The sequence below is a fragment of the Leptosomus discolor genome, chromosome 4 (genome assembly GCF_034619465.1).
Source record: "Leptosomus discolor isolate bLepDis1 chromosome 4, bLepDis1.hap2, whole genome shotgun sequence".
NCBI lineage: Eukaryota > Metazoa > Chordata > Aves > Leptosomiformes > Leptosomidae > Leptosomus > Leptosomus discolor.
This window is the reverse complement of record NC_141394.1, coordinates 6,688,839-6,707,304: the sequence shown is the minus strand read 5'-3', so window position 1 is coordinate 6,707,304 and position 18,466 is coordinate 6,688,839. Positions and strand designations below refer to the sequence as shown.

General features: G+C 41.6%; 1 protein-coding gene across 1 annotated transcript in view; it reads right to left on the bottom strand.

The window, feature by feature from the left end:
* Nucleotides 1-18,226, bottom strand: part of TNIP3 (TNFAIP3 interacting protein 3) — a 61,659-nt gene extending 43,433 nt beyond the window's left edge. The window contains exons 1-4 of the mRNA XM_086464377.1: nt 18,193-18,226; nt 16,754-16,862; nt 7,889-7,961; nt 7,660-7,745 (exon numbers count right to left, since the gene is read on the bottom strand). Coding sequence (XP_086320503.1) covers nt 7,660-7,745; nt 7,889-7,961; nt 16,754-16,862; nt 18,193-18,226 — 302 coding nt within the window. The remainder of the gene's footprint in view (nt 1-7,659; nt 7,746-7,888; nt 7,962-16,753; nt 16,863-18,192) is intronic.
* Between the last annotated feature and the right edge of the window lie 240 nt (nt 18,227-18,466).

Below are 18,466 nucleotides of genomic sequence, written 5' to 3'. Positions count from 1 at the left end.
GGCTTTAACTGCCCGTAACTCCCTTTCTAAGCCATGACAATTAAGAGAAAGACCTTCTTGATGCACATTTTCGTGAACCTCACGGCAGCGCGGCAAGCTGCAGCTGCTCTGAGCGCTCCTGGCAGTTTCCAAAGCCTCAGCTGTGCGTGGGTGGCAGGTGAGCCCCAGCAGCACAGGCACCACGTGGCAGCTTGTGAAGAAAACTACAGAAGGAAAACAACTTGCAAAAGAAATCCAGCCCTTTTCTGTCTCGCTAAGTATTGCAAAATCCTGGACAGACCCGTGCAAGTGGCACTTTTCCTTTTTTAAGCAGTTTTGAGCTGAGGTTCCCAGACAATAAACTCTCAGCAGCCTGACCAAACACTATGCTTACAGCCTTTGCTTTTAATCAGCTACCTAATGCAAACTTTGCAACGTTAAGTATCAACACTCCTTTTCTCTCAAGTGCACTTCCCTGGAAACAGCATCTTCAGCTTAGTTGGACTCCGATGTCTGACCCAGCCTGAGATTGCTTCGCCTAACAGAATTGCATAAACCCTGTGCAGAGCACTCAGTGCTTTTGAGGATGCTTTGAAGAATTTAAAAGCCACAGCACAGAGGCAGTTGCTCACAGTGCAGTTTTAGGAAAAATGCATGAAATTATATTTGCATAGTATGGGAGAAATTATTGCTGCAGCACTAATTTGCTCTAAACAATAATTTGCTTTAAAGCCCCTAGAAATGTGGCAAAAGGAAGGGAGAGGCGAAAGTAAAGCGAGATGAAACATTTTACTGAGCAGTATTGAGGGATTTCAGACAGAGCTGCTAAAACCACAGGCTGATATTTTCAGACTGAGCTTTCAAAATTTCAGGGTTTTTATCTGTGTTTAGGCAACCAACCAAAGGTAGGCTAGTTGCTCTCCTCTTTCCTTGCTCCATACACCTCCTGTGTGAAATCAGTAGAGCAACCATCTTGTCGCTTAGCTGAGAGAAAATACTCTGGCCTACGAGTGGCTTCTGACAAAGGGTATTTTGCGACTTGCCCAGGGTTGCAGTCACACATCCTGCTCTAGCTGCAGCAAAGCCAACCGGAGTTTAACTACTCTACAGCCCCAGCCACTTTCCACCTTCACTACCTCTCTACTGTGAATTACCATCCCCAACTGCCAGCACAACCCACTCTCCTAGCTTGTTCAAAGTAGTCACAGTTCCTTAAAAGAGTTTCAGTCAAATAAAGCAGCCTAGACTAAAACAACTGTTCAAAATAAAGGAGGAATGCCTAGGTGCAGTCCCAAGGACAGTAAAAGATGGGCAGCAATCTCTGGCAGGAGCGTAGCAGCAAGTATTTAGGCAGGCTGCACTCATCTCTGCTGCTGGTTCAGCCACAGCAAGAGGAGATGTATAACCACAGCCTCCTGAGGTCAGAGCGTGAATCAAGCTGGGAAATACCCCATGAAGATGGTGGGTTGGCTTTAAACACTTCTTTTTAGCCAGCCTCTGCTCTGCTCCCCGCAGTCTGTCTGGTGCTGTGGCTGTAAATGATGTTTGTCTCTGGCTGTTGCCACCCTGTCTCTGCATTCTCCTTTCTGGGCTTAGGACTACCTGGACAAGAGCAGGAACCAGCTGTGCCTGGGTAAAAGAAAGGGAACGGCAAGAGACAAATCCCTACAAATTGATTGCTGCTCCATAATATCCATGTGCTTCAACATCATCACGGGAGTCAGAAAATTACTTCATTGACTAGATTTCTCAGTGCATTTAGTTTTCCCTTCGTTTTTAGACTAACGTCTTCTGACCAGAAACTATTGCTTCATTTATCTATATTTTATTACTAGCCACTTTGATAATCGGGAGGATATATTTATTGTGATGTAAAACATTAATAATAACTGGCATATAGATCCATTTTACAGTTCTTGACTTTTAGAGCACAGAGATAATCCGAGTCATCAAGGTACCGGTGACAGGAGCTACCCCAGAACAAGACAGCTCTTGGTGACTACCTGAGCTTCCCCTGCTGGGCTCTAGAGGGCACACAGCATTGGGCTTCTGCAGAAAGCAGTTTTTTCAGAAACTACTTTTGGTTTTGTGAAGCTCACAGGTACATTTCTGCACCATTAATACGCTTACTGTTCTATCTGCTGCCGACATTTTCCAAAATTAGGTATTTCAGTTTTTAATAATTTAATTATGCAAATAGGCAATCTGTTTGAAAAAAAAATTAAAAATTAAATCCATTCAAATTTGGGAGATATCGTTTCTTACGTTTTATATAATCAATCCTCAGAGAATATTAAAAGCATTTTCATGTGGTCACATGGGACAAAGTATATCCATTCAACATGCAAGAGCTTTCTAAAGTATCTGAAGATACAAAAAATTCACAGCTCATCCTACTTACCTAGCATGCTACGATTAATGCAGAAGCCAATAAAATATTAGAATATTAACTCCTCTTTGTAAACTTTGAGTTAGTTGCTAAATTTCCTTTTTTGGGAAAACTAAGGCATTTCATATGGAAGCAGAACCTACAGATGTAATGAAGGAGCTGGTCTCCCGGCATAAGTTTCAGTAGCTTGCAGGAAAAGGAAAGAGCCCAGCCTCACTCATAATTTCCATGTCATATCTGAAAAGTAGTAGCCAACATCCTTCTAGCCACATCCTCCAAAATTAAGAAATTAGAGCTGTTCTCTTTGGTTTGCAAGTTGCCATGGATTTCACTACCAGAGACTAACTGTGCACCACATTAAAGGTATTTTCATTTCTCCCACGTATTCACATAGCTGCCTTTAAAATGGTTTTCGCTTTTTGCTCTATGGTACCTCTTTGCACCATTTCAATTTCTAGGCTCTTTAGAGCAATTCAGTTTTCCAGCTGGGAGCCAGAACAAAAATTGTGCCTAGCACATGCTTTGTATGTGAATGGGACTGACATTTCTACGCAGATCAATGCCACCCAGCAAAATAAACCATGCTGCTCTGTCTGTCCTCACTGGGTTAGGCAATGAAGTGCTGGTTCCCCTCAACACACAGAGGGAATTTTATTAAATTATGCAGGTAACTGAGCCAGCAGAAAATCTGAATTTGGCCCAAACCTATCACTAAAGCCAGAATATGATGGCACCAGAAAGGAAGCGTGAGCTGGGGACACTAGTGGCTTCTAAAAGTGTCAGGGGCACTCCTTGCAGTCCATCTTTGCCTGGTCAGGAGAAGAAGCAGAAGACAGAACAACTCCCACTAATAGACACTTTCATAATGGAGCAGAAACCAGCTCAGCTCCTGATAGCCTGCCCCATCCTTTTTTGATGAGCCATATGATTTGGGCTTGTAGCAGCATAGATTGATGGCTGACAAATAAATACATGTTTCTCAAATAACCAGGTACAAGCCTCATGCAGAGTCCCAGCTCTGCAGCTGGCACCACTTGTGAGCTCTTGGCTCTCCCTGGTTTTCACTAGAAACTGGCATTAACACTTACGAACGGCAGTTATGTGGCAACAATGGACATATCTACAACATGTCCCAAGCCATTTATTGCAAAATATTAACACCGAAGGCACATAACTTGATTTTAAACAGTAATTTCAAGGCTGGTGTGCTGGGGTCATTCTCCCATGACTGGTGAAAGCACAAATACGCACCATAAACAATTGTGAACGAAAGTTTTAAGCCAGGATTTATAGCCAGATGCCAAGAGCACAAAGTCATATTTTGACGGGAAATGAAGTCCAGAGTCTAGGGGTTAAACACATGCTTCATCCCCTTGGGTGGGCATTTGGGATGTAGGATTCTTGCTTTGCTAAGCCGAAGGAGCAGGTCCATGGAAAGAAATACATTTCTGTATTTGAATTATACAGAATGAACTGGTTCAGATAAATTAAAAAATGGGCAAATTTCAAGGCAAACCATTTCAGCTAATATTTCCCCTATCTATGATAACGCACTTCATTTCAGAAAAAGGCCTTTAGAATATGGGAGAGAGTGAGACCTTGATTACAGAATACTTATTCTAACTCGTACTAGAAAGAGACTTAAAATAAGAATAAAACTAGACATATAACTCTTAAAAATGACGGTTTATCTGTAGAACTAGACTTTTCTTTCATGTTCCATATGATTTTCAGGTATTTTTGCTCTCTTTTAACTCAGTTTTGTAGAATTCTTAGGTTATTTTTTTCATGTAAATACATTGATATTTTTATATTAAAATCTTATCCAGTCAGGAATAAATGACAAAGAATTTCCGGTCCAAGAAGCAATGGGAAGAATGAAATTTTGCCAAGAAAGCAAAAAGACTTTTGTTACAGAAAAAAATTTCTGCAGCCTCATGAGCCCTTACAAGTTTACCGGATCTGAGCTGATAGAGAATAGTTACAATGTGGTGCAGCTCCCTAAGGATCAGTGGTGCTATTCCAGTACTCAACACCCAGAGAACGGATCTCCGCTCAGAGTTTAGGCTTGGGAATTTAAGCCAGATCTCTTGAAACTGAGCTCCACTAGTTCTATGTTCCACCTCACATGTACCACGTAAAAAACAGTTTATTGGGCTTAAAGCGTACTGTGCTGGTACGAACACAAAAAGAACACCTGCCTTTGATGATTATGGGGATATACTTAAAAAGAAAGTTTATTTAAAAAAAAAAAAAAAAAAAAGCAAACACCACACTATTTCAAATGACTTCGAACTTAATTTTTTAACTCAAGTTTCACCAAAAAATTTTCACCCAGTATTTCAAAAGCATAGCTGGAAAGCCAGCCACCAGCAGCAGCTGAGCTCCACTCTAGCAGAAGAACTGCATTGTCTTTGGAGTGAGATGTCCCAGATGTTGCAAAAAAAGAAGTGTTGGCACTGCTGCCTGGGAGGCAAGTGTGAGATTAGAAATAATCTCACTCCACTCCCAAGAAGCGAGCTCCATAAGGCAAGGTGTATGATAGGGGTTAAAACATGTACGTATCGTGACTGTAGCAGAGAAACCACTTAAACTTTCACTCAAATCTGATGTAGCCAAAACATCTGCCTATCACCCCATAAACGTCCCTACACTTCTGTTCCCTTTATGACAAAGGAATGGAGCTTTTAAAGCACATTTAATAGCCAGCAGCTGTTTGGCTGTCAAATGCCACATCTGGAGAAGCTGTGTGCTGTTAATGTGAACAGAAACAATTATTCTTTAATAGTTTTGCTTAATTTTAAGAATTACACAAATCACAACAATAAAAGAGGTGCATGTTCTTAATGGAAACACATCTGGTTTCTCTGAAAATAAGTCAAAAAAGAAAAAAAGGGCCCAGTGATTAAGTGAAGCTGCACCTATAATGTGTTCCATCTCAGTTCAGAGAGAAGTAAAGCTACTGATATACAGGCACTTGGTGTCTCCCAGTCTTTGACTATTCCCCTCAACAAACACCAACATGCAAGACGACGACGACTAGCTGGTTCACATTAAATGACACATTACTTATCACATGGTGTTGCTCCCCTCCATGCCTGGAGGTTCCTGTCCTTTGGGACTGGGTTTCAATGCTGCCGCCTCACTTCTGTACCCTATGCAGCCTATACGTCAGGAAAATAACATCATTGCTCTTTCACTTGGATCTTCTGCTTAATTATACTACCAAGACCATAACTGGATTTCTTCCTGACAGACAGCATTTGGGCTGAACTCAAACCTCAGGAAAGCCAATTAAATTACTTTCACTAACTTTCTTGGGCTTTAAATGAGCCATGAGCAAGTTACAGATGACTGTCTCTCTGCAGAAGCAGTAAACAGAGCACGGTCACCCAGACTCGTCACGTAAGACTCATGTAGCTGCATGTGGATCACTAGTGGAAACGGAATTGAAGCTTTGCCATGAAAATCAATCAAATGTAAAGCTTGGCCAAGCAGAGACACCAAGTAGCATGTGGTTTCTGAGCAGAATTCCCCCACTGAAACGCACACATGCAGAAAGCTGGTGGGAAACGGCAATAAAGTGTTGAAAGAACAGAAAATTAAGAGTTAAAAAACAAGAAGGGAGACAAATCGAGATGTTTTCAAGTGCTTGCTCTTTTCCTATGAAGACCAATAGCTAGAAAAGCTTGCACCCCTTTTAGGACACTCTCCTAGCCTCAGTAGGTGCCTTTTTGAAATGGCCCCACTCCTACAGCCCTTTCTGGACTGGCTGCTCACTCCACAGATATAGCTTGAGCACCACAAGTCTATTCAGATCTTACATGGGCTCATTTCTGTGGAAAGCTGTGATCCCGATGCAATCACATGGCTGACAATATTACTTTACTATTCTTTCTCTTCCTGAATCGGGCATCACCACAAACAGAACAAGACCTATGCACAGCCCATTTCGCCTTCTAGTTCAGCCTTGGCCAGGATGTGGATGCATCACCAATGCCTTACCGAACTGGGCTCCCAGTTGGGCTGCACCCTTGGAGGAAAACAAATCCATAATTCGTTTGGGTCAGTGTCTCCCACATAGACCCGAGATATTTTCAGTGATCTACTACTAACAGTGCAAGCAGAATTAACAGATGAACACCATTTGGAAATGCAGCCAGGAAATTTAACATACAGTAGTTGAGGGAGGACAACCAGCTCTGTTAAGTCAAGCCAACTTCTTGCCTGTGGTAGCTGTTAGTCAGCCAAGCTGAAAGGCAGAGGAAGCTCGCTGCGTGACTGTCTGTATCTCAAGTCCAGGGCTTGAACTGTCAGCGACTGGCATATGGTTTCACCAGGGATGCCATCCTCAGACGGAAACCTGGTGCCTCCCTCCCTTCGCAGAGACAGGCTGGAGTCAAACTACACTGGCAGCAGCTCACAATGCCTTGAATAAATGGGAAATCCCAGTCTACAAAGGATTTCAAATCCAGTTATTTCACAATAAACTAACCTGGGAAAAAATGCTTCTTACAGGAAGAGAGAAGGGTAGGGTATTATTTCTTAAGCTTCCCTAAACAATCTACAATTACATCAAAACAATTTTTCTTTTTATCTCTCTCTCTTAAATCCACACTCAATACTTTTTAAAGCCATCTTTTAATAATTCTCAGCTACCTCAAAATATTAATTTTTTTGGGGGCCAGGGATTATTATGCTGAGTACAGCAGTATTCACTAAAGTACTCAGCACTATTAATTTTCTTAAAGCTCCTTATTACTCACTGACAATCTTAGAAAGGCATTGCCATCATCACTGCCTCGTTAGAGGCTGTAGCCATCATGTGACCTCTTTACATCCTACAGTACAACCTCTTTTACTGCTACTATCAGTAGAACTAGTAGTAGTTTGTGAAGAAGCAGGTGCCCAGAGAGGCTGTAAAATCTCCACACTCAGAGATATCAAACTCACATAGATAGGCCCTGAGTAACCTGACATAACTAGCCCTGCTTTGAGCAGGAGGTTGGTCCAGATGACCTCCACAGGTCCCTTCCAACCTACACTATTGTGTACGATCTTGCTCTTCTCAGTACACAAAATGTCCACGTTTCACTTATTTAAATGGAACTGATACAGACCTCCACAGGACAGATTAAAGCAGAAGAAAAAAGTATTAACCTGGGTCTCTGGAAGATAAATTGATAGACGTATACAGGAAATACTTAGCTATATATTTCCAATAACGTAATGTAAATTACTTTTTAAGAAATAAAGTAAATTTGTCCATGTAAAATTAAGATAGTTAATACCTTTCCATCTCAACACAGTGATGGGGGCACAATTCTAGATGATCCTCTGCATCTTTATTCTTCTTTTTGAGCTGCTCACAGTGAATCTATTAGAAACAGGGAGGGAAAAAAGCAGACTTAAAGGGGAAACAAAAAGTTTAACCATTTAGGAAGAAAAATTTAAGTACACAATTACTATTAGAAGAGATAACCATGTCTGGCCTGCATTTCTGTTTTCCTCTTCATATACCATAAATGGCTGACAAGCAGGCAAGGAATCTACTTCCTCCTTCCCAGCATCATCCTCTCTTAAGTCTACCACTCTGTCAGGGACAGTTTTGCAATGGTAGGAGCAAAAACAGTCTCTGGCTGCACTGGCAAGAATCTCCCCAAGGAGCAAAGCCATCAGCAGCCACAGGAACATTGGAAGTATTGCAAAAAGGGCTCTTATTTTTCATCCTGAAAGAATCATCTATCTTAAATACTCTAGAGTTCAAGCACGTCCTCACATTGACCAGAAAAATTCATATGCTCCATGGCAGGCTCCAGTAAAACTACTGCTCCAAATTTAAGAGAATTTGCATAATGAGTCCAATCTAGATCACTTGGAGAGAAGAGAAAAGGAGCCATGTGTGAGTTAATGTGCACAAGTGTGTTGTTCAAGAACTATACAAGCTCCTAACAAGCTTCCCTCTGGTCAGGTCCAGCTACTGTCCATCACTGCATTTCCAAAGAGAAAGGAGAGGGGGAAAAAACCCCCACACCCATCCCAGAGAAAAGGACATGCATCGGGGTAACAGTAAGCAGTCCTCATCTAGGTATTCCCTTTTGGATGAAAACCCCAAACGGGAAGCAAGCAAGCTTTTGGAATTTTATGAGGTACAACCACCTCTCCATCACCCCTCATCCAGAGGAGTCATTTTGCTCCTGTGCTGCAGGCTGGTAACAGCCCTGGGTATGTTTCCTCAAGCGATGTGGGACACCCCTAGTTCATCAGAAAAGGAGCCCAGAAGTCTTACTCTTCTCTTTAGATCAAAATGACAAACAATAGCATTACAATAGTTGCTGGAATTACAAAACTGGCAGGTTAGAGCTTATCTCAACCCAAGTGATTTCATAACAACTATCGTAAGGATCGATTACTGAAATAAAGTGGAAAGCCATCAAGAGCAAAACTTGCCATTTATAACCAAATAAGTTTTCAATTACAAGTCACTCTATTGGTAACATCAACCTAATGTGAAACCACAGCTGAACATTTTATAGAAACCATGCTGCTTCATGTATGTGCAGAGCAGAAATTTAAAATGAAATGTCACCAGGAGAAGATCTAAGATGTTTGGCATCCCTCCCCCCTCTTAATTCCCATTCCTGCAGGCATTTCACACATTTTAAATGCATCTGGTAATCACTAATTACAAGGATCCTATTAAGAAAAAAATGTCAGTTCAGTTTCATGTGAAACTTGATTCCAGCTTGTTTGAGTTTTATGAGTGTCTGTTTAATCATAACAAAAACATGTTGAAGTATGGAAAGCTGTATTCATTTGATTCCAATGGGAGCTGCAGACACTGGGTAATCATGAGAATTAAGCCTTATTTTGGAGGGCCTAAACTTGGCTTTTAGGTGTCTAACTTAAAAATACAGCATTTGAAAAGCATTGACCTAGAATGAACGCTCCCTGCTGCCACCGAAACAACAAAAAATAAGATTAAACGACTAAATGAAATCTGACCATCCTTGTCTGAAGCAAAAACAAACACCCCACAGAATTCAGACTGCTATTCCATCTCCAACTCATCCCACTGGTCTTAGATGCTTCAGGAGTCTCAGGTGCATTTCCCAAGCTACACGCAGTATTGCAGCCCGTGTGCTGAAAAATAGGCCATGGTAAAGGGATACAGGTTAGGTGGTGCTGAAAAGAAGACACCTGTGCTAGTAAAATTCACATAGGAAGCAAAGTCCTGAAAAACTGAAAAGAAAAAAAAAAGCAGTGAAGAACACAGAAAAAGGTATTTATTTATTAGTTGTGTCGCTTCCTGGTTCTGCAGTGACAGGATGGCGAGCCAGGCGGGCCCGCAGGGATGGGGTGCTGCACACTCGCTGCTGGGGATCGCTCTGGGATCGCCCAGGGGGCACTGCGGGTTTGGTGGGGCCCTGCTCTGCCAAGCCAGGGAGAAGCACAGAAAGGAGCTGCTAAAGCCGACCGTTCCCAAACCACCGCGTGGCCCAGCTGCACACCCAGCCAGCATAAACAAGCAGTTCTCCAGAAGTCCTACTGCTGACATCTGCAGGGGTGGGGGGGTCCCCTCCCCCGTGGCTTGACAAGATCCGTTGTATGTATCTCCTGACTCTTAGTCATATGCAGATTTCACAGCGTGTCCCTCAGCGCTGGGCACCTTGGTTTCACGCGTGTGAAAAACATACAAGCCAGCCCAGATACCAGAAGGTGTTTTGGTATCATAGCATGGGAATACATCCACCCTTTTCTATCCAGTCCAAGATATCGGAAAAAGTAGTAAAAAGTTACCTGCAGCGGTAGTTGGCAGGGTCCACCCAGCTGAGAATGGTTAGGCTAGTGCCAGCTCAGCAGCACTGCCACCTGCTTTGATTTGCCTCCACTGTTTCTCAAACTATTGATGAGCAAGGGACAGTTCATGCAGAGTAATGGCTTTGCCTTTCATTTCTTCAGAGTTTTTTGGTAAAGTCAGTTCTGAAAGGCTTGCTTTTTAATAAAAAAGTAAATTTAAAAAAAAAATCATTTTCCATTCTTCACAACAAAAAATTTACTGCAATGAGTCTGACCTGTGTTGGCAGCACAAGTTGTGGTAAATCTAAATCTATAGTTATGAAACTAAACAAAAGAGATGCAACTAAGTTATTGTACCATGTGCAAGTGTTTGCTATTAAAACCACCATAAGTTTTTACAACTATAATATGCAATTTAATGCTGTAGGTTTTTATTAGATCAGGCAAATTGAAGCCAAGATGGATAAAACTCAGCTACTTCAAAGAATTAAGGCTGTGTAGAAAATAAGGGGTTATAATGGCCATGTAAAGAATTGCTTAGAATTACATACATTTTCTGCTTTCTGACAAGGCTTTTAGGAACAGGAACACCCTGAAGTAAAACAGGATCAGTTTTGCTCGCAGATTTATGGATTTTTGCAATAACTGAAAATGCTGGGTAAAAAGCATGCAAAATTCCCTTGGTGCTCACCCACCAAATTTATCAGTGCTCCAGGCCCTAAGTACTTCCTAGATATACCCGAATAGGCTGAAAAAGCATTTTTTGTTTGAAGTATTAATGTGCATTAAAAGCAAGCAGGTTTTCCACATACAAAAAACATATTTGCAGGAAAAAAAAACAGACATCGCTCAAGAATGACAACAAGACTCACTAATTCTAATAAAACCTTAATTATAAAAATGACCACAGCCAGACAAGGCACTCATCACGCTGGAGTTTCAAAATGTTATCCCAAATGCATTTTACAAACATCTATATTGTAAATGTTAAATCCTGCGCTGCCCTCACCCCATTCTCTTTTTCTTTCTCCAAGTCTAGTTCTAGCTTAAGAGCATCCTGTTTTCCCCAAACATTTGCTCATTTTCCCCAATCCCGCTCTGTAATTCACTTGTTCTTCAGTTGTACTAAAGCGATATTTTGTGGGAAAGCAATATAAAACAAATGTCAGAAACAAGCCAGCCTAAAAGAGACAGAGAGGGAAAGGAGATTTTTGGTTTGTTTATCTTGCCGAGATCAGCTCAATGAATCAATTTTACAGACCACCACCATAAATGCACATAGTGTCACAGTGGAAGGAGCAGAAAACAGACTGTATGCCAAATAAATGGAAGTACATACCAGCAAGTTATACATAAGGAATAAACTCACTAACAAGTTACCCTTTCAGCGACACCCATTTTTGTATTGCGAAATATCCAGGGCCTGTTACAGCCGGGTCAAGTCAACTTACCTCATTTAAGTATTACCCATATTGCAAAATAGCTCTGAAGCAAAGTGGAACATATATAATCATAAATGCTGCTGATAAACAAGCCAGCAGGTTATACATTATCTGAGTGTGGCTGTTGTGTAGGAGGAGTGGGAGGGAGAAATGATTACTGTAAATGTGATCGAAATGGAAGAACAACCGAAGAAATAAAAAAGCATTTGATGAAAGAGATCCTAAGCAACACTCACTGAAGCTGACCTGAAACAGGACTAAAGCCTTCAAGATGTTTTTGCTCTGAAGGAGTCAAACATATTACATTTCTGTGATCTCCTGCCACCTAGATATTCCCGGGTTTAGTACTCATGATAGCACCAGCGTGCAGTGCAGCCAGCCTTGATGCAGCCATGCATTACGTGTCTTTCTGCTTTTGCATCCAACACTCTTTGCTGAAAATGCAGCTCCAGTCATGTAAATGCAGCACGAGAAAAAGCCACAGACGAACACAGCAAGATCTGCCCGTTCTCTCCGCCCCCCGTTATTTCCTGATAAAGTGCTGAAACTTCAATATTAGACAGTTTCTAACCAAAATTTAGAATCTGAAGCTTGATTTTTGCCAAAAATACAGAGTAGTTAGGTTCCTCAGTTCTGCCTTACCTGATTTGGTTCAGGCAAAATGAAACTGGTACCTGCCCTGTGTGATGCAGGAAGATTTAATGCCAAATACTTAAAATTGATCTCACCATTAAGTACAACTCTCCTTGGTTAGGGTAACAGTAGATTCAGAACAGCACTCAAACCCAAAGAACTTAATTCACAAATGCCCTCCCACGAAGCTGTGATATCCACAACCTGATAAGCCGTCTATTTACATTTCTTGAGCTACGCAGCAACTGAAGTAAATTAAACCCCAAAACAACAGCAGCCCCTTGAAGTGGACCAGACCAAGGAACGATCCAATTAAAGGCTGAACACACTGGTTCTACCCAGCACTGAACATCTGGCTTTCAGCAAAGTGCAGAGGGGACTCTGGAGAGGCTCTGCACTGTGGGTTCTTTGGCTCTGGTCCAGGAGAGGAAAACGTGCAATGTAACCTCCGCGTTTGCTTTGTCGTGCTGGATGGAGCAGGGTGACTTCGCACAGAGAGCCAGTGCCTGCTGTGTGGCTCTTCGGTCCTATGGGTGCTGGTCCTCCACCACTGCGTGTGTGAAAATGCTCCCGTTGACACACATTAAGTGCCGGGTACAAAACACTGTTTAAACTACATGATCTTGTTAAAAAATCAATATATCACTTTTTTTCCTTAAGAGAGTGAAAACAGATTTTCAGGTATATTTCTCTTTGGAAATACGTCCATTTCACAATTTCTAAGCATCTTTGGATTGAAGATCTCGAGAACTACATCTAAAAGTGAGAAAACTATTCCCCAGTGAGTATAAATCCCTTCTTCAAACAGAAATCAGTGGCACAAATGTTACCAAAAAGCAGCCACAGTCATGGCCAGGGCTCGGGTGACACAGACTTCCACATTTGAGCTTACCATGTCAGTCACTCCACATGGGCACCTGCACAGATGAATTATAAGCATACAAGCTAATTTGAAAGGCTACAAGATGTAAGTTCAGTGCCAAAAATATCACGACTATGCTTCCAACATGCAAAAGAGTTGCATAAGTGACCAGAGGAAGCCATAAATATCATCAAGCCGAAGCCACATACAGCACACCTCAAAACACCCTCAGTACTTCTCTGGTTTCCTGCAGTTACCCTCTCTCCCATCATAAAAAAGAAGAAAACACTAATTTTTATAAGGTTCTGAGTTCGGGAGTTGGGAGGATTTAAGCTTTTCTGTTTTGGGGAGGTTTGCAACATGTAAAGAAGTTGCCAGAAGTTGTATGAGGATGTCACCTAAAGAAAAACTCATCATTTTCCCGTGTTTTGAAACAAATTTTGATTTTCAAGTTATTTGAGTCTCTCTGATATTTAAATGCAGCCCATCACTGACTTACAGATACTGCACATAAACTCCTCATTTTTATTACATTTAGAAGAGATCTTTTCTTCACTGGAAAATGTTAGGTTCAACTGAGGCCAATTAGTGTACAGAGGTCTGGCAGCAAAGTCAATGATACTTTGAACATACCTATTGTACGCAATTTCTCTGAAAGCAAATTGCTGTTAATAGAATACAAATTAGCTCCAGAACAGTATAAAACATGTTGATAAAATAAAAACCTCAACATTAATAATAAATATCTTTGATTGTTTAAAATTCATTTACCAAGCAATCACAGACCTGTCAAACATACACAAATCTGCCAAGTACACAGATCTTCAGGCAAACACTTGCGAACTAGGCATATTTCATGGAATAGCACTGCATGAGCCTTTTCAATGGTATTTTCCCATGATCTGTATCCAACTTTAATTAGCAGAACAAATTATTTGGAGGTGGGCAAGAAGGGAAGTACTTAGGTATGTGTTAAATGTCAGCTTTAAACTATGCAGTAAAAAAAAATGGTTCTTTATTATTATTCACTGCCAAGGTACGTCCAGGAAACTTTCCAAGAGATAAAATACAGAAGTGAAAAGGGAAAATGCTGCAAGATAAAAGCAAGATTAATAACTACAATATTCATTGATAGTGCCCGAGGTAATTTTTCTGAACAACTTTCAGCTGAGATCTCACTACAGTGAAACTGTGACGTTGTGATAGGAAAGAGAAAAGATGGAAACTCTCTTGTGCAATCCAAGCCAAGAGAGAAAAGATTTAGGATCTATCAACTCCAGCTTTGGAATCCGGTCTCTGCAGTATACAGAGGTGGTAGCACAGTAGCAGAAAGGAGATCACTCCAAGTACAGGGCCCACTTGGCTGGGAAGGAAGCGAGGCTGAGAAAAGAATTCCAGATACACGCAGACCTTCCTACAAGAAGTGCAACTACAAGAACATTAGTTTAACAGTGAGAATGTATTCCTCATCTAAATTGGCTCCTTCTTACAGCTCCTTGATTTAAATTTCATGCTCTCCAGCCAAGCTCCAAAAACCCGGGACAAAAGAAGAGAAAGAAGGGCCCATAGAAAGGTAGGAACAATCTAACAAGCCAGTTGCAAAAAAACCTTTGCATTGTTTGGCTGGCAGCAACACCAGTCCTACACAGCTCAGAAATGCATGCTGCTTTCCATACGTTCTAGCGTGCCCACCCTTCTGGAAACACAGTACTGCTGCTGCTAGAAATTAGGACTCTGCCGGCAGCATATCATGGTGTACTGTAGACCCCGAAGCAAGTCAAGGAAAGACGACCCTGCTCTTTCTCCAGGCTTTCAAATGGTTTGCTGTGAGCATTTTGGAATCCTCACAGGTGTACTGACAACTTTTGCTTCATTTTGAGAAGGGGGAGGTAAAGCAGTCTGGAGTTCCTCCAGGGTATGGTCCTCCAGGTTCCACGGGTCTGCATGCCCTCTGGCAGCAAACAACGCTGGTTCTGAAAATAGAAGGGCTGCTTCTCACTACAATGGATAGAAGTACTGCAGCTTTATGTTTTTATCAAAGAAATAATTAAAACCAGGAGGGGAAAAAAAAACACCATGTGTGTGTTTGTTTTCTCTCTCTACTACACAAACCTCATCTCACTACTCCTCACAGCTCACCTCATTTATACTTATTAATCCAAAACATACCACTCGAAATTTATAATACCATGGCTCCAAGGATTCCTTACTCAGGGTCGGAATGCATCAAAACTTTTTCCAAGACACAGCATTAACACCAATTTACAGCAACAAGGCAAGCAAAATACCACCTAGCCCAGAGCCCTAGCCCATCCTCCAACGTTATGTGGATTACAGAAAACAATTTGTAGCAGATGTCGATAAAGGACCTGTCTCCTAATGACAGACCCAGCTAAGGGAATCCTGTGCCTGCTCCAGTCAGAGTCAGTAGCACAGGGAACATCTCAAACTCTACAGAACAGGTAAAACTTCCAAAGGTCTCAGCAGAAGCATTATCCAAGGAAAAAATGTGGGTTGAACCCCGTACAGGTTTGACTCTCTGTATCACTAGATTTACCCCAAACTGTTTGACATAGCCTTAATGCTCTATATGGCAACAATTGTTCACTATTCCTGTACCTTTCAATGTCCAGTTTTGTGCAAGAAAAGAAAGTAAAAGACCTCTGCTATGGCTATTCTATATAAAAATTATTAAGAAATGAAGAAGTCAATTAGGAAAAAAACCCTCCAACTTCTAAAATATCAAGTTTTGCATTTGAGGTCTCTTTGGTAGTTGACAAGGGCAAAGAGGCACATGACTTCATTCTGAGGATAGGCAGAGATCCACTGAGATGAGCTTTAAATTAATGCAGAAGTTACTCACCATATTTAGGGCAGGTGTTCGTCTCTGTGCTGCAAGGTTAGGATGTACTAGTCTCAATAAAGGCACTCTGAATCAAATGAGAACTAAGTGGTTTGGAGGCAAATATATATATATATATCTCTCTCAAGGCTTAACCTACACCCCAGGCTTAGGGAAACCCCTTTCTTAAAAGTCATTCTAACGTTGAAAGCATATTCATCTCTCTCAAACAAACACAGCCCACACAGATCTACTTGAAAGCACTGCTTGTAAGAGACCACAGAGGATTCCCTCTCATTCTTCAGATTACCATGGAACGGTGACACAATGGTACACCCACGCACTAGCAAAAGCTGCTCTGTGGGAAAAGCAGCAGTCTAGCATGGTGGAAAAGTTGCATCAACTCAAAAGGTATAAAACACAAATATTAATCTAGAAGTAGAATAATTTACTGTAAGGGGCAGATAGGTCAGGGACCCATTTCTAGGAATGTATTCTCATTAGAATGTATTCTAAAGGTTTCCCTACAGAACAAGTGCTCGGTTCAATCAGCTACAGTCTCCTCATCAGAAGTGACATTCAGCTCTGCCCCTAGCCAGAAACGCTATGTTATCGCATCTGATTTTCTCTCTGAGGAAGAAGGCGTATAGAGGTGGAGAATGTAGAAATATCTTCCTTCACCCGGACAAGAAGTGATGCAGCATTTTCAAGAGCCTACTGTGCCTTTCAGGCTGTAGTCCACTCCACACAGGAGTTGATTAATCAAGTTTCACAGATGATGAAAATTAACTTTGTCACGCTGTTACCTAGAAGTGAAAGATTCACGATAGGTGCGTTCAGCAAAAGGTTTATCTTTAAGCCCGATTCTTCTATCAGTTTCACTTTTGATGTCAACAAAACCTGTGCAGTTTCGCACTAAGGAGTAGAAACCATTCTGACATTTTTAGGAGACTCCTGTTGTCTTCTGGGGTGGAAATAGTAGTGATCTAACAGCCCTGAGAGCTTTTTCACCCTCCTAGCAGAAACATCACAACTGCTCAGTAGAGCAGGGTGCATCTTTTTTCAGTCAAACCATTTACACTGCATTTTTGTTGAAACAAAACTATTCTGGAGGCATTTGCAATTATAGCAGAGGAAACAACAGGCCAGGGTCAGGATGTGGGAGACCAAGGTTGAACTCTTTCCCCTGCCTTTCCCTGAAGTGAGTTTAACTGTGTTTGTACCTCCTGGATAAATGTTTTAACTGCTGGAGTTGCAGGATGGTATCTGTAGTCTTTTGCAATAATAGTCTTCCACTACATATGAAGTACTTGCTGTTACTTCATTGGAGAAAATGTTAATCACTTCAGTTCGATGGTTCAGACATTTACCAACAGAGTTCAGATTTACTGCCTGCCTGGTAAAAATAATTTTAAAAAACCCAAAACCAACAAAAACCAAAAAAAAACCCAAACACCCAATGGCACCAACATCTTCCACTTCTCAGAACAGCATCCTATTCACTCAGCTCCACATCAGTCACTTTTTCTTACTCTGATCTCTAGTTTAGTTTTCTATAAGCATTTATAAAAATCAGAACAGCCTCCATAGGGGAGGTCTGAAAGCAACCCACCAGTAAAAGCTCAGTAGCAAATTGCTAGAGCGCTGTCTCAAGAGGCGAGTGGCACGTACTCAAATCCTTCCAAGCAGCAGAAGAAATGGAAGCCAAGAGATACACCTCTGAGGGGAAATGCTTTTTCCACTGGATGACTGAGTAACAAGGGAATAGCATTACTTATTCCTCATTTTGCATTCACACAGAGTACAATGAATTTAGCCTTCTACGTTTTTGGCTTTCACTGCACTCAAACACAGCTTTCCACTTTGGACTGAGCAATATCCTTAATTTCTACGGGACTGGAAATAGTTTGGGGGGTTGTTGTCATTTTGTCATCATCTGTCAACTCAGCAACAACAATGGGGCTAAATTAAAACTTTCCATGTGTGCTGCTCCTGGGTTTAATATCCATCACTTGTTCAACTGCATCTCTGTGGTTTCTGCTAAGGAGACCAGGAATAATCAGATTTCTCCTCATCTGGGGCCAGGCAAAGACAGGACTCTTAAGCCTCTATTGTCAGGTGTCTTCTTATCTGAAAGCCAGCACGCGACCAAAGATGCCAGTTTATTCTGGGAAGTGTTCCCTGAATAAATGCAAAATGCTTACAGACCTTTCAACTGGAGTCATTCTGAGCCACACCTATTTACCATCGGGCTGCTTGGAGTGCTTCACGACCGCCATGCCTGAAGCATGGCCAGGGAAAGATGCACTGTTCTGTCGGCTGCAGCAACTGCTGCCTTTGCAGATACTAATAGGGAACAGCATCCTTGCTGCTTCCAGAGAAGAGGAGATGAAAACGTGGGCTCTTCCTTTCATATTAACGCCAGCTTAACAGCCACCTTGACTCAAGCAATTATATTGTTTCATTTTTATCTCCTGTAAATGTTAGTGATATGAAAGTAATGACATTTTCACAACAGC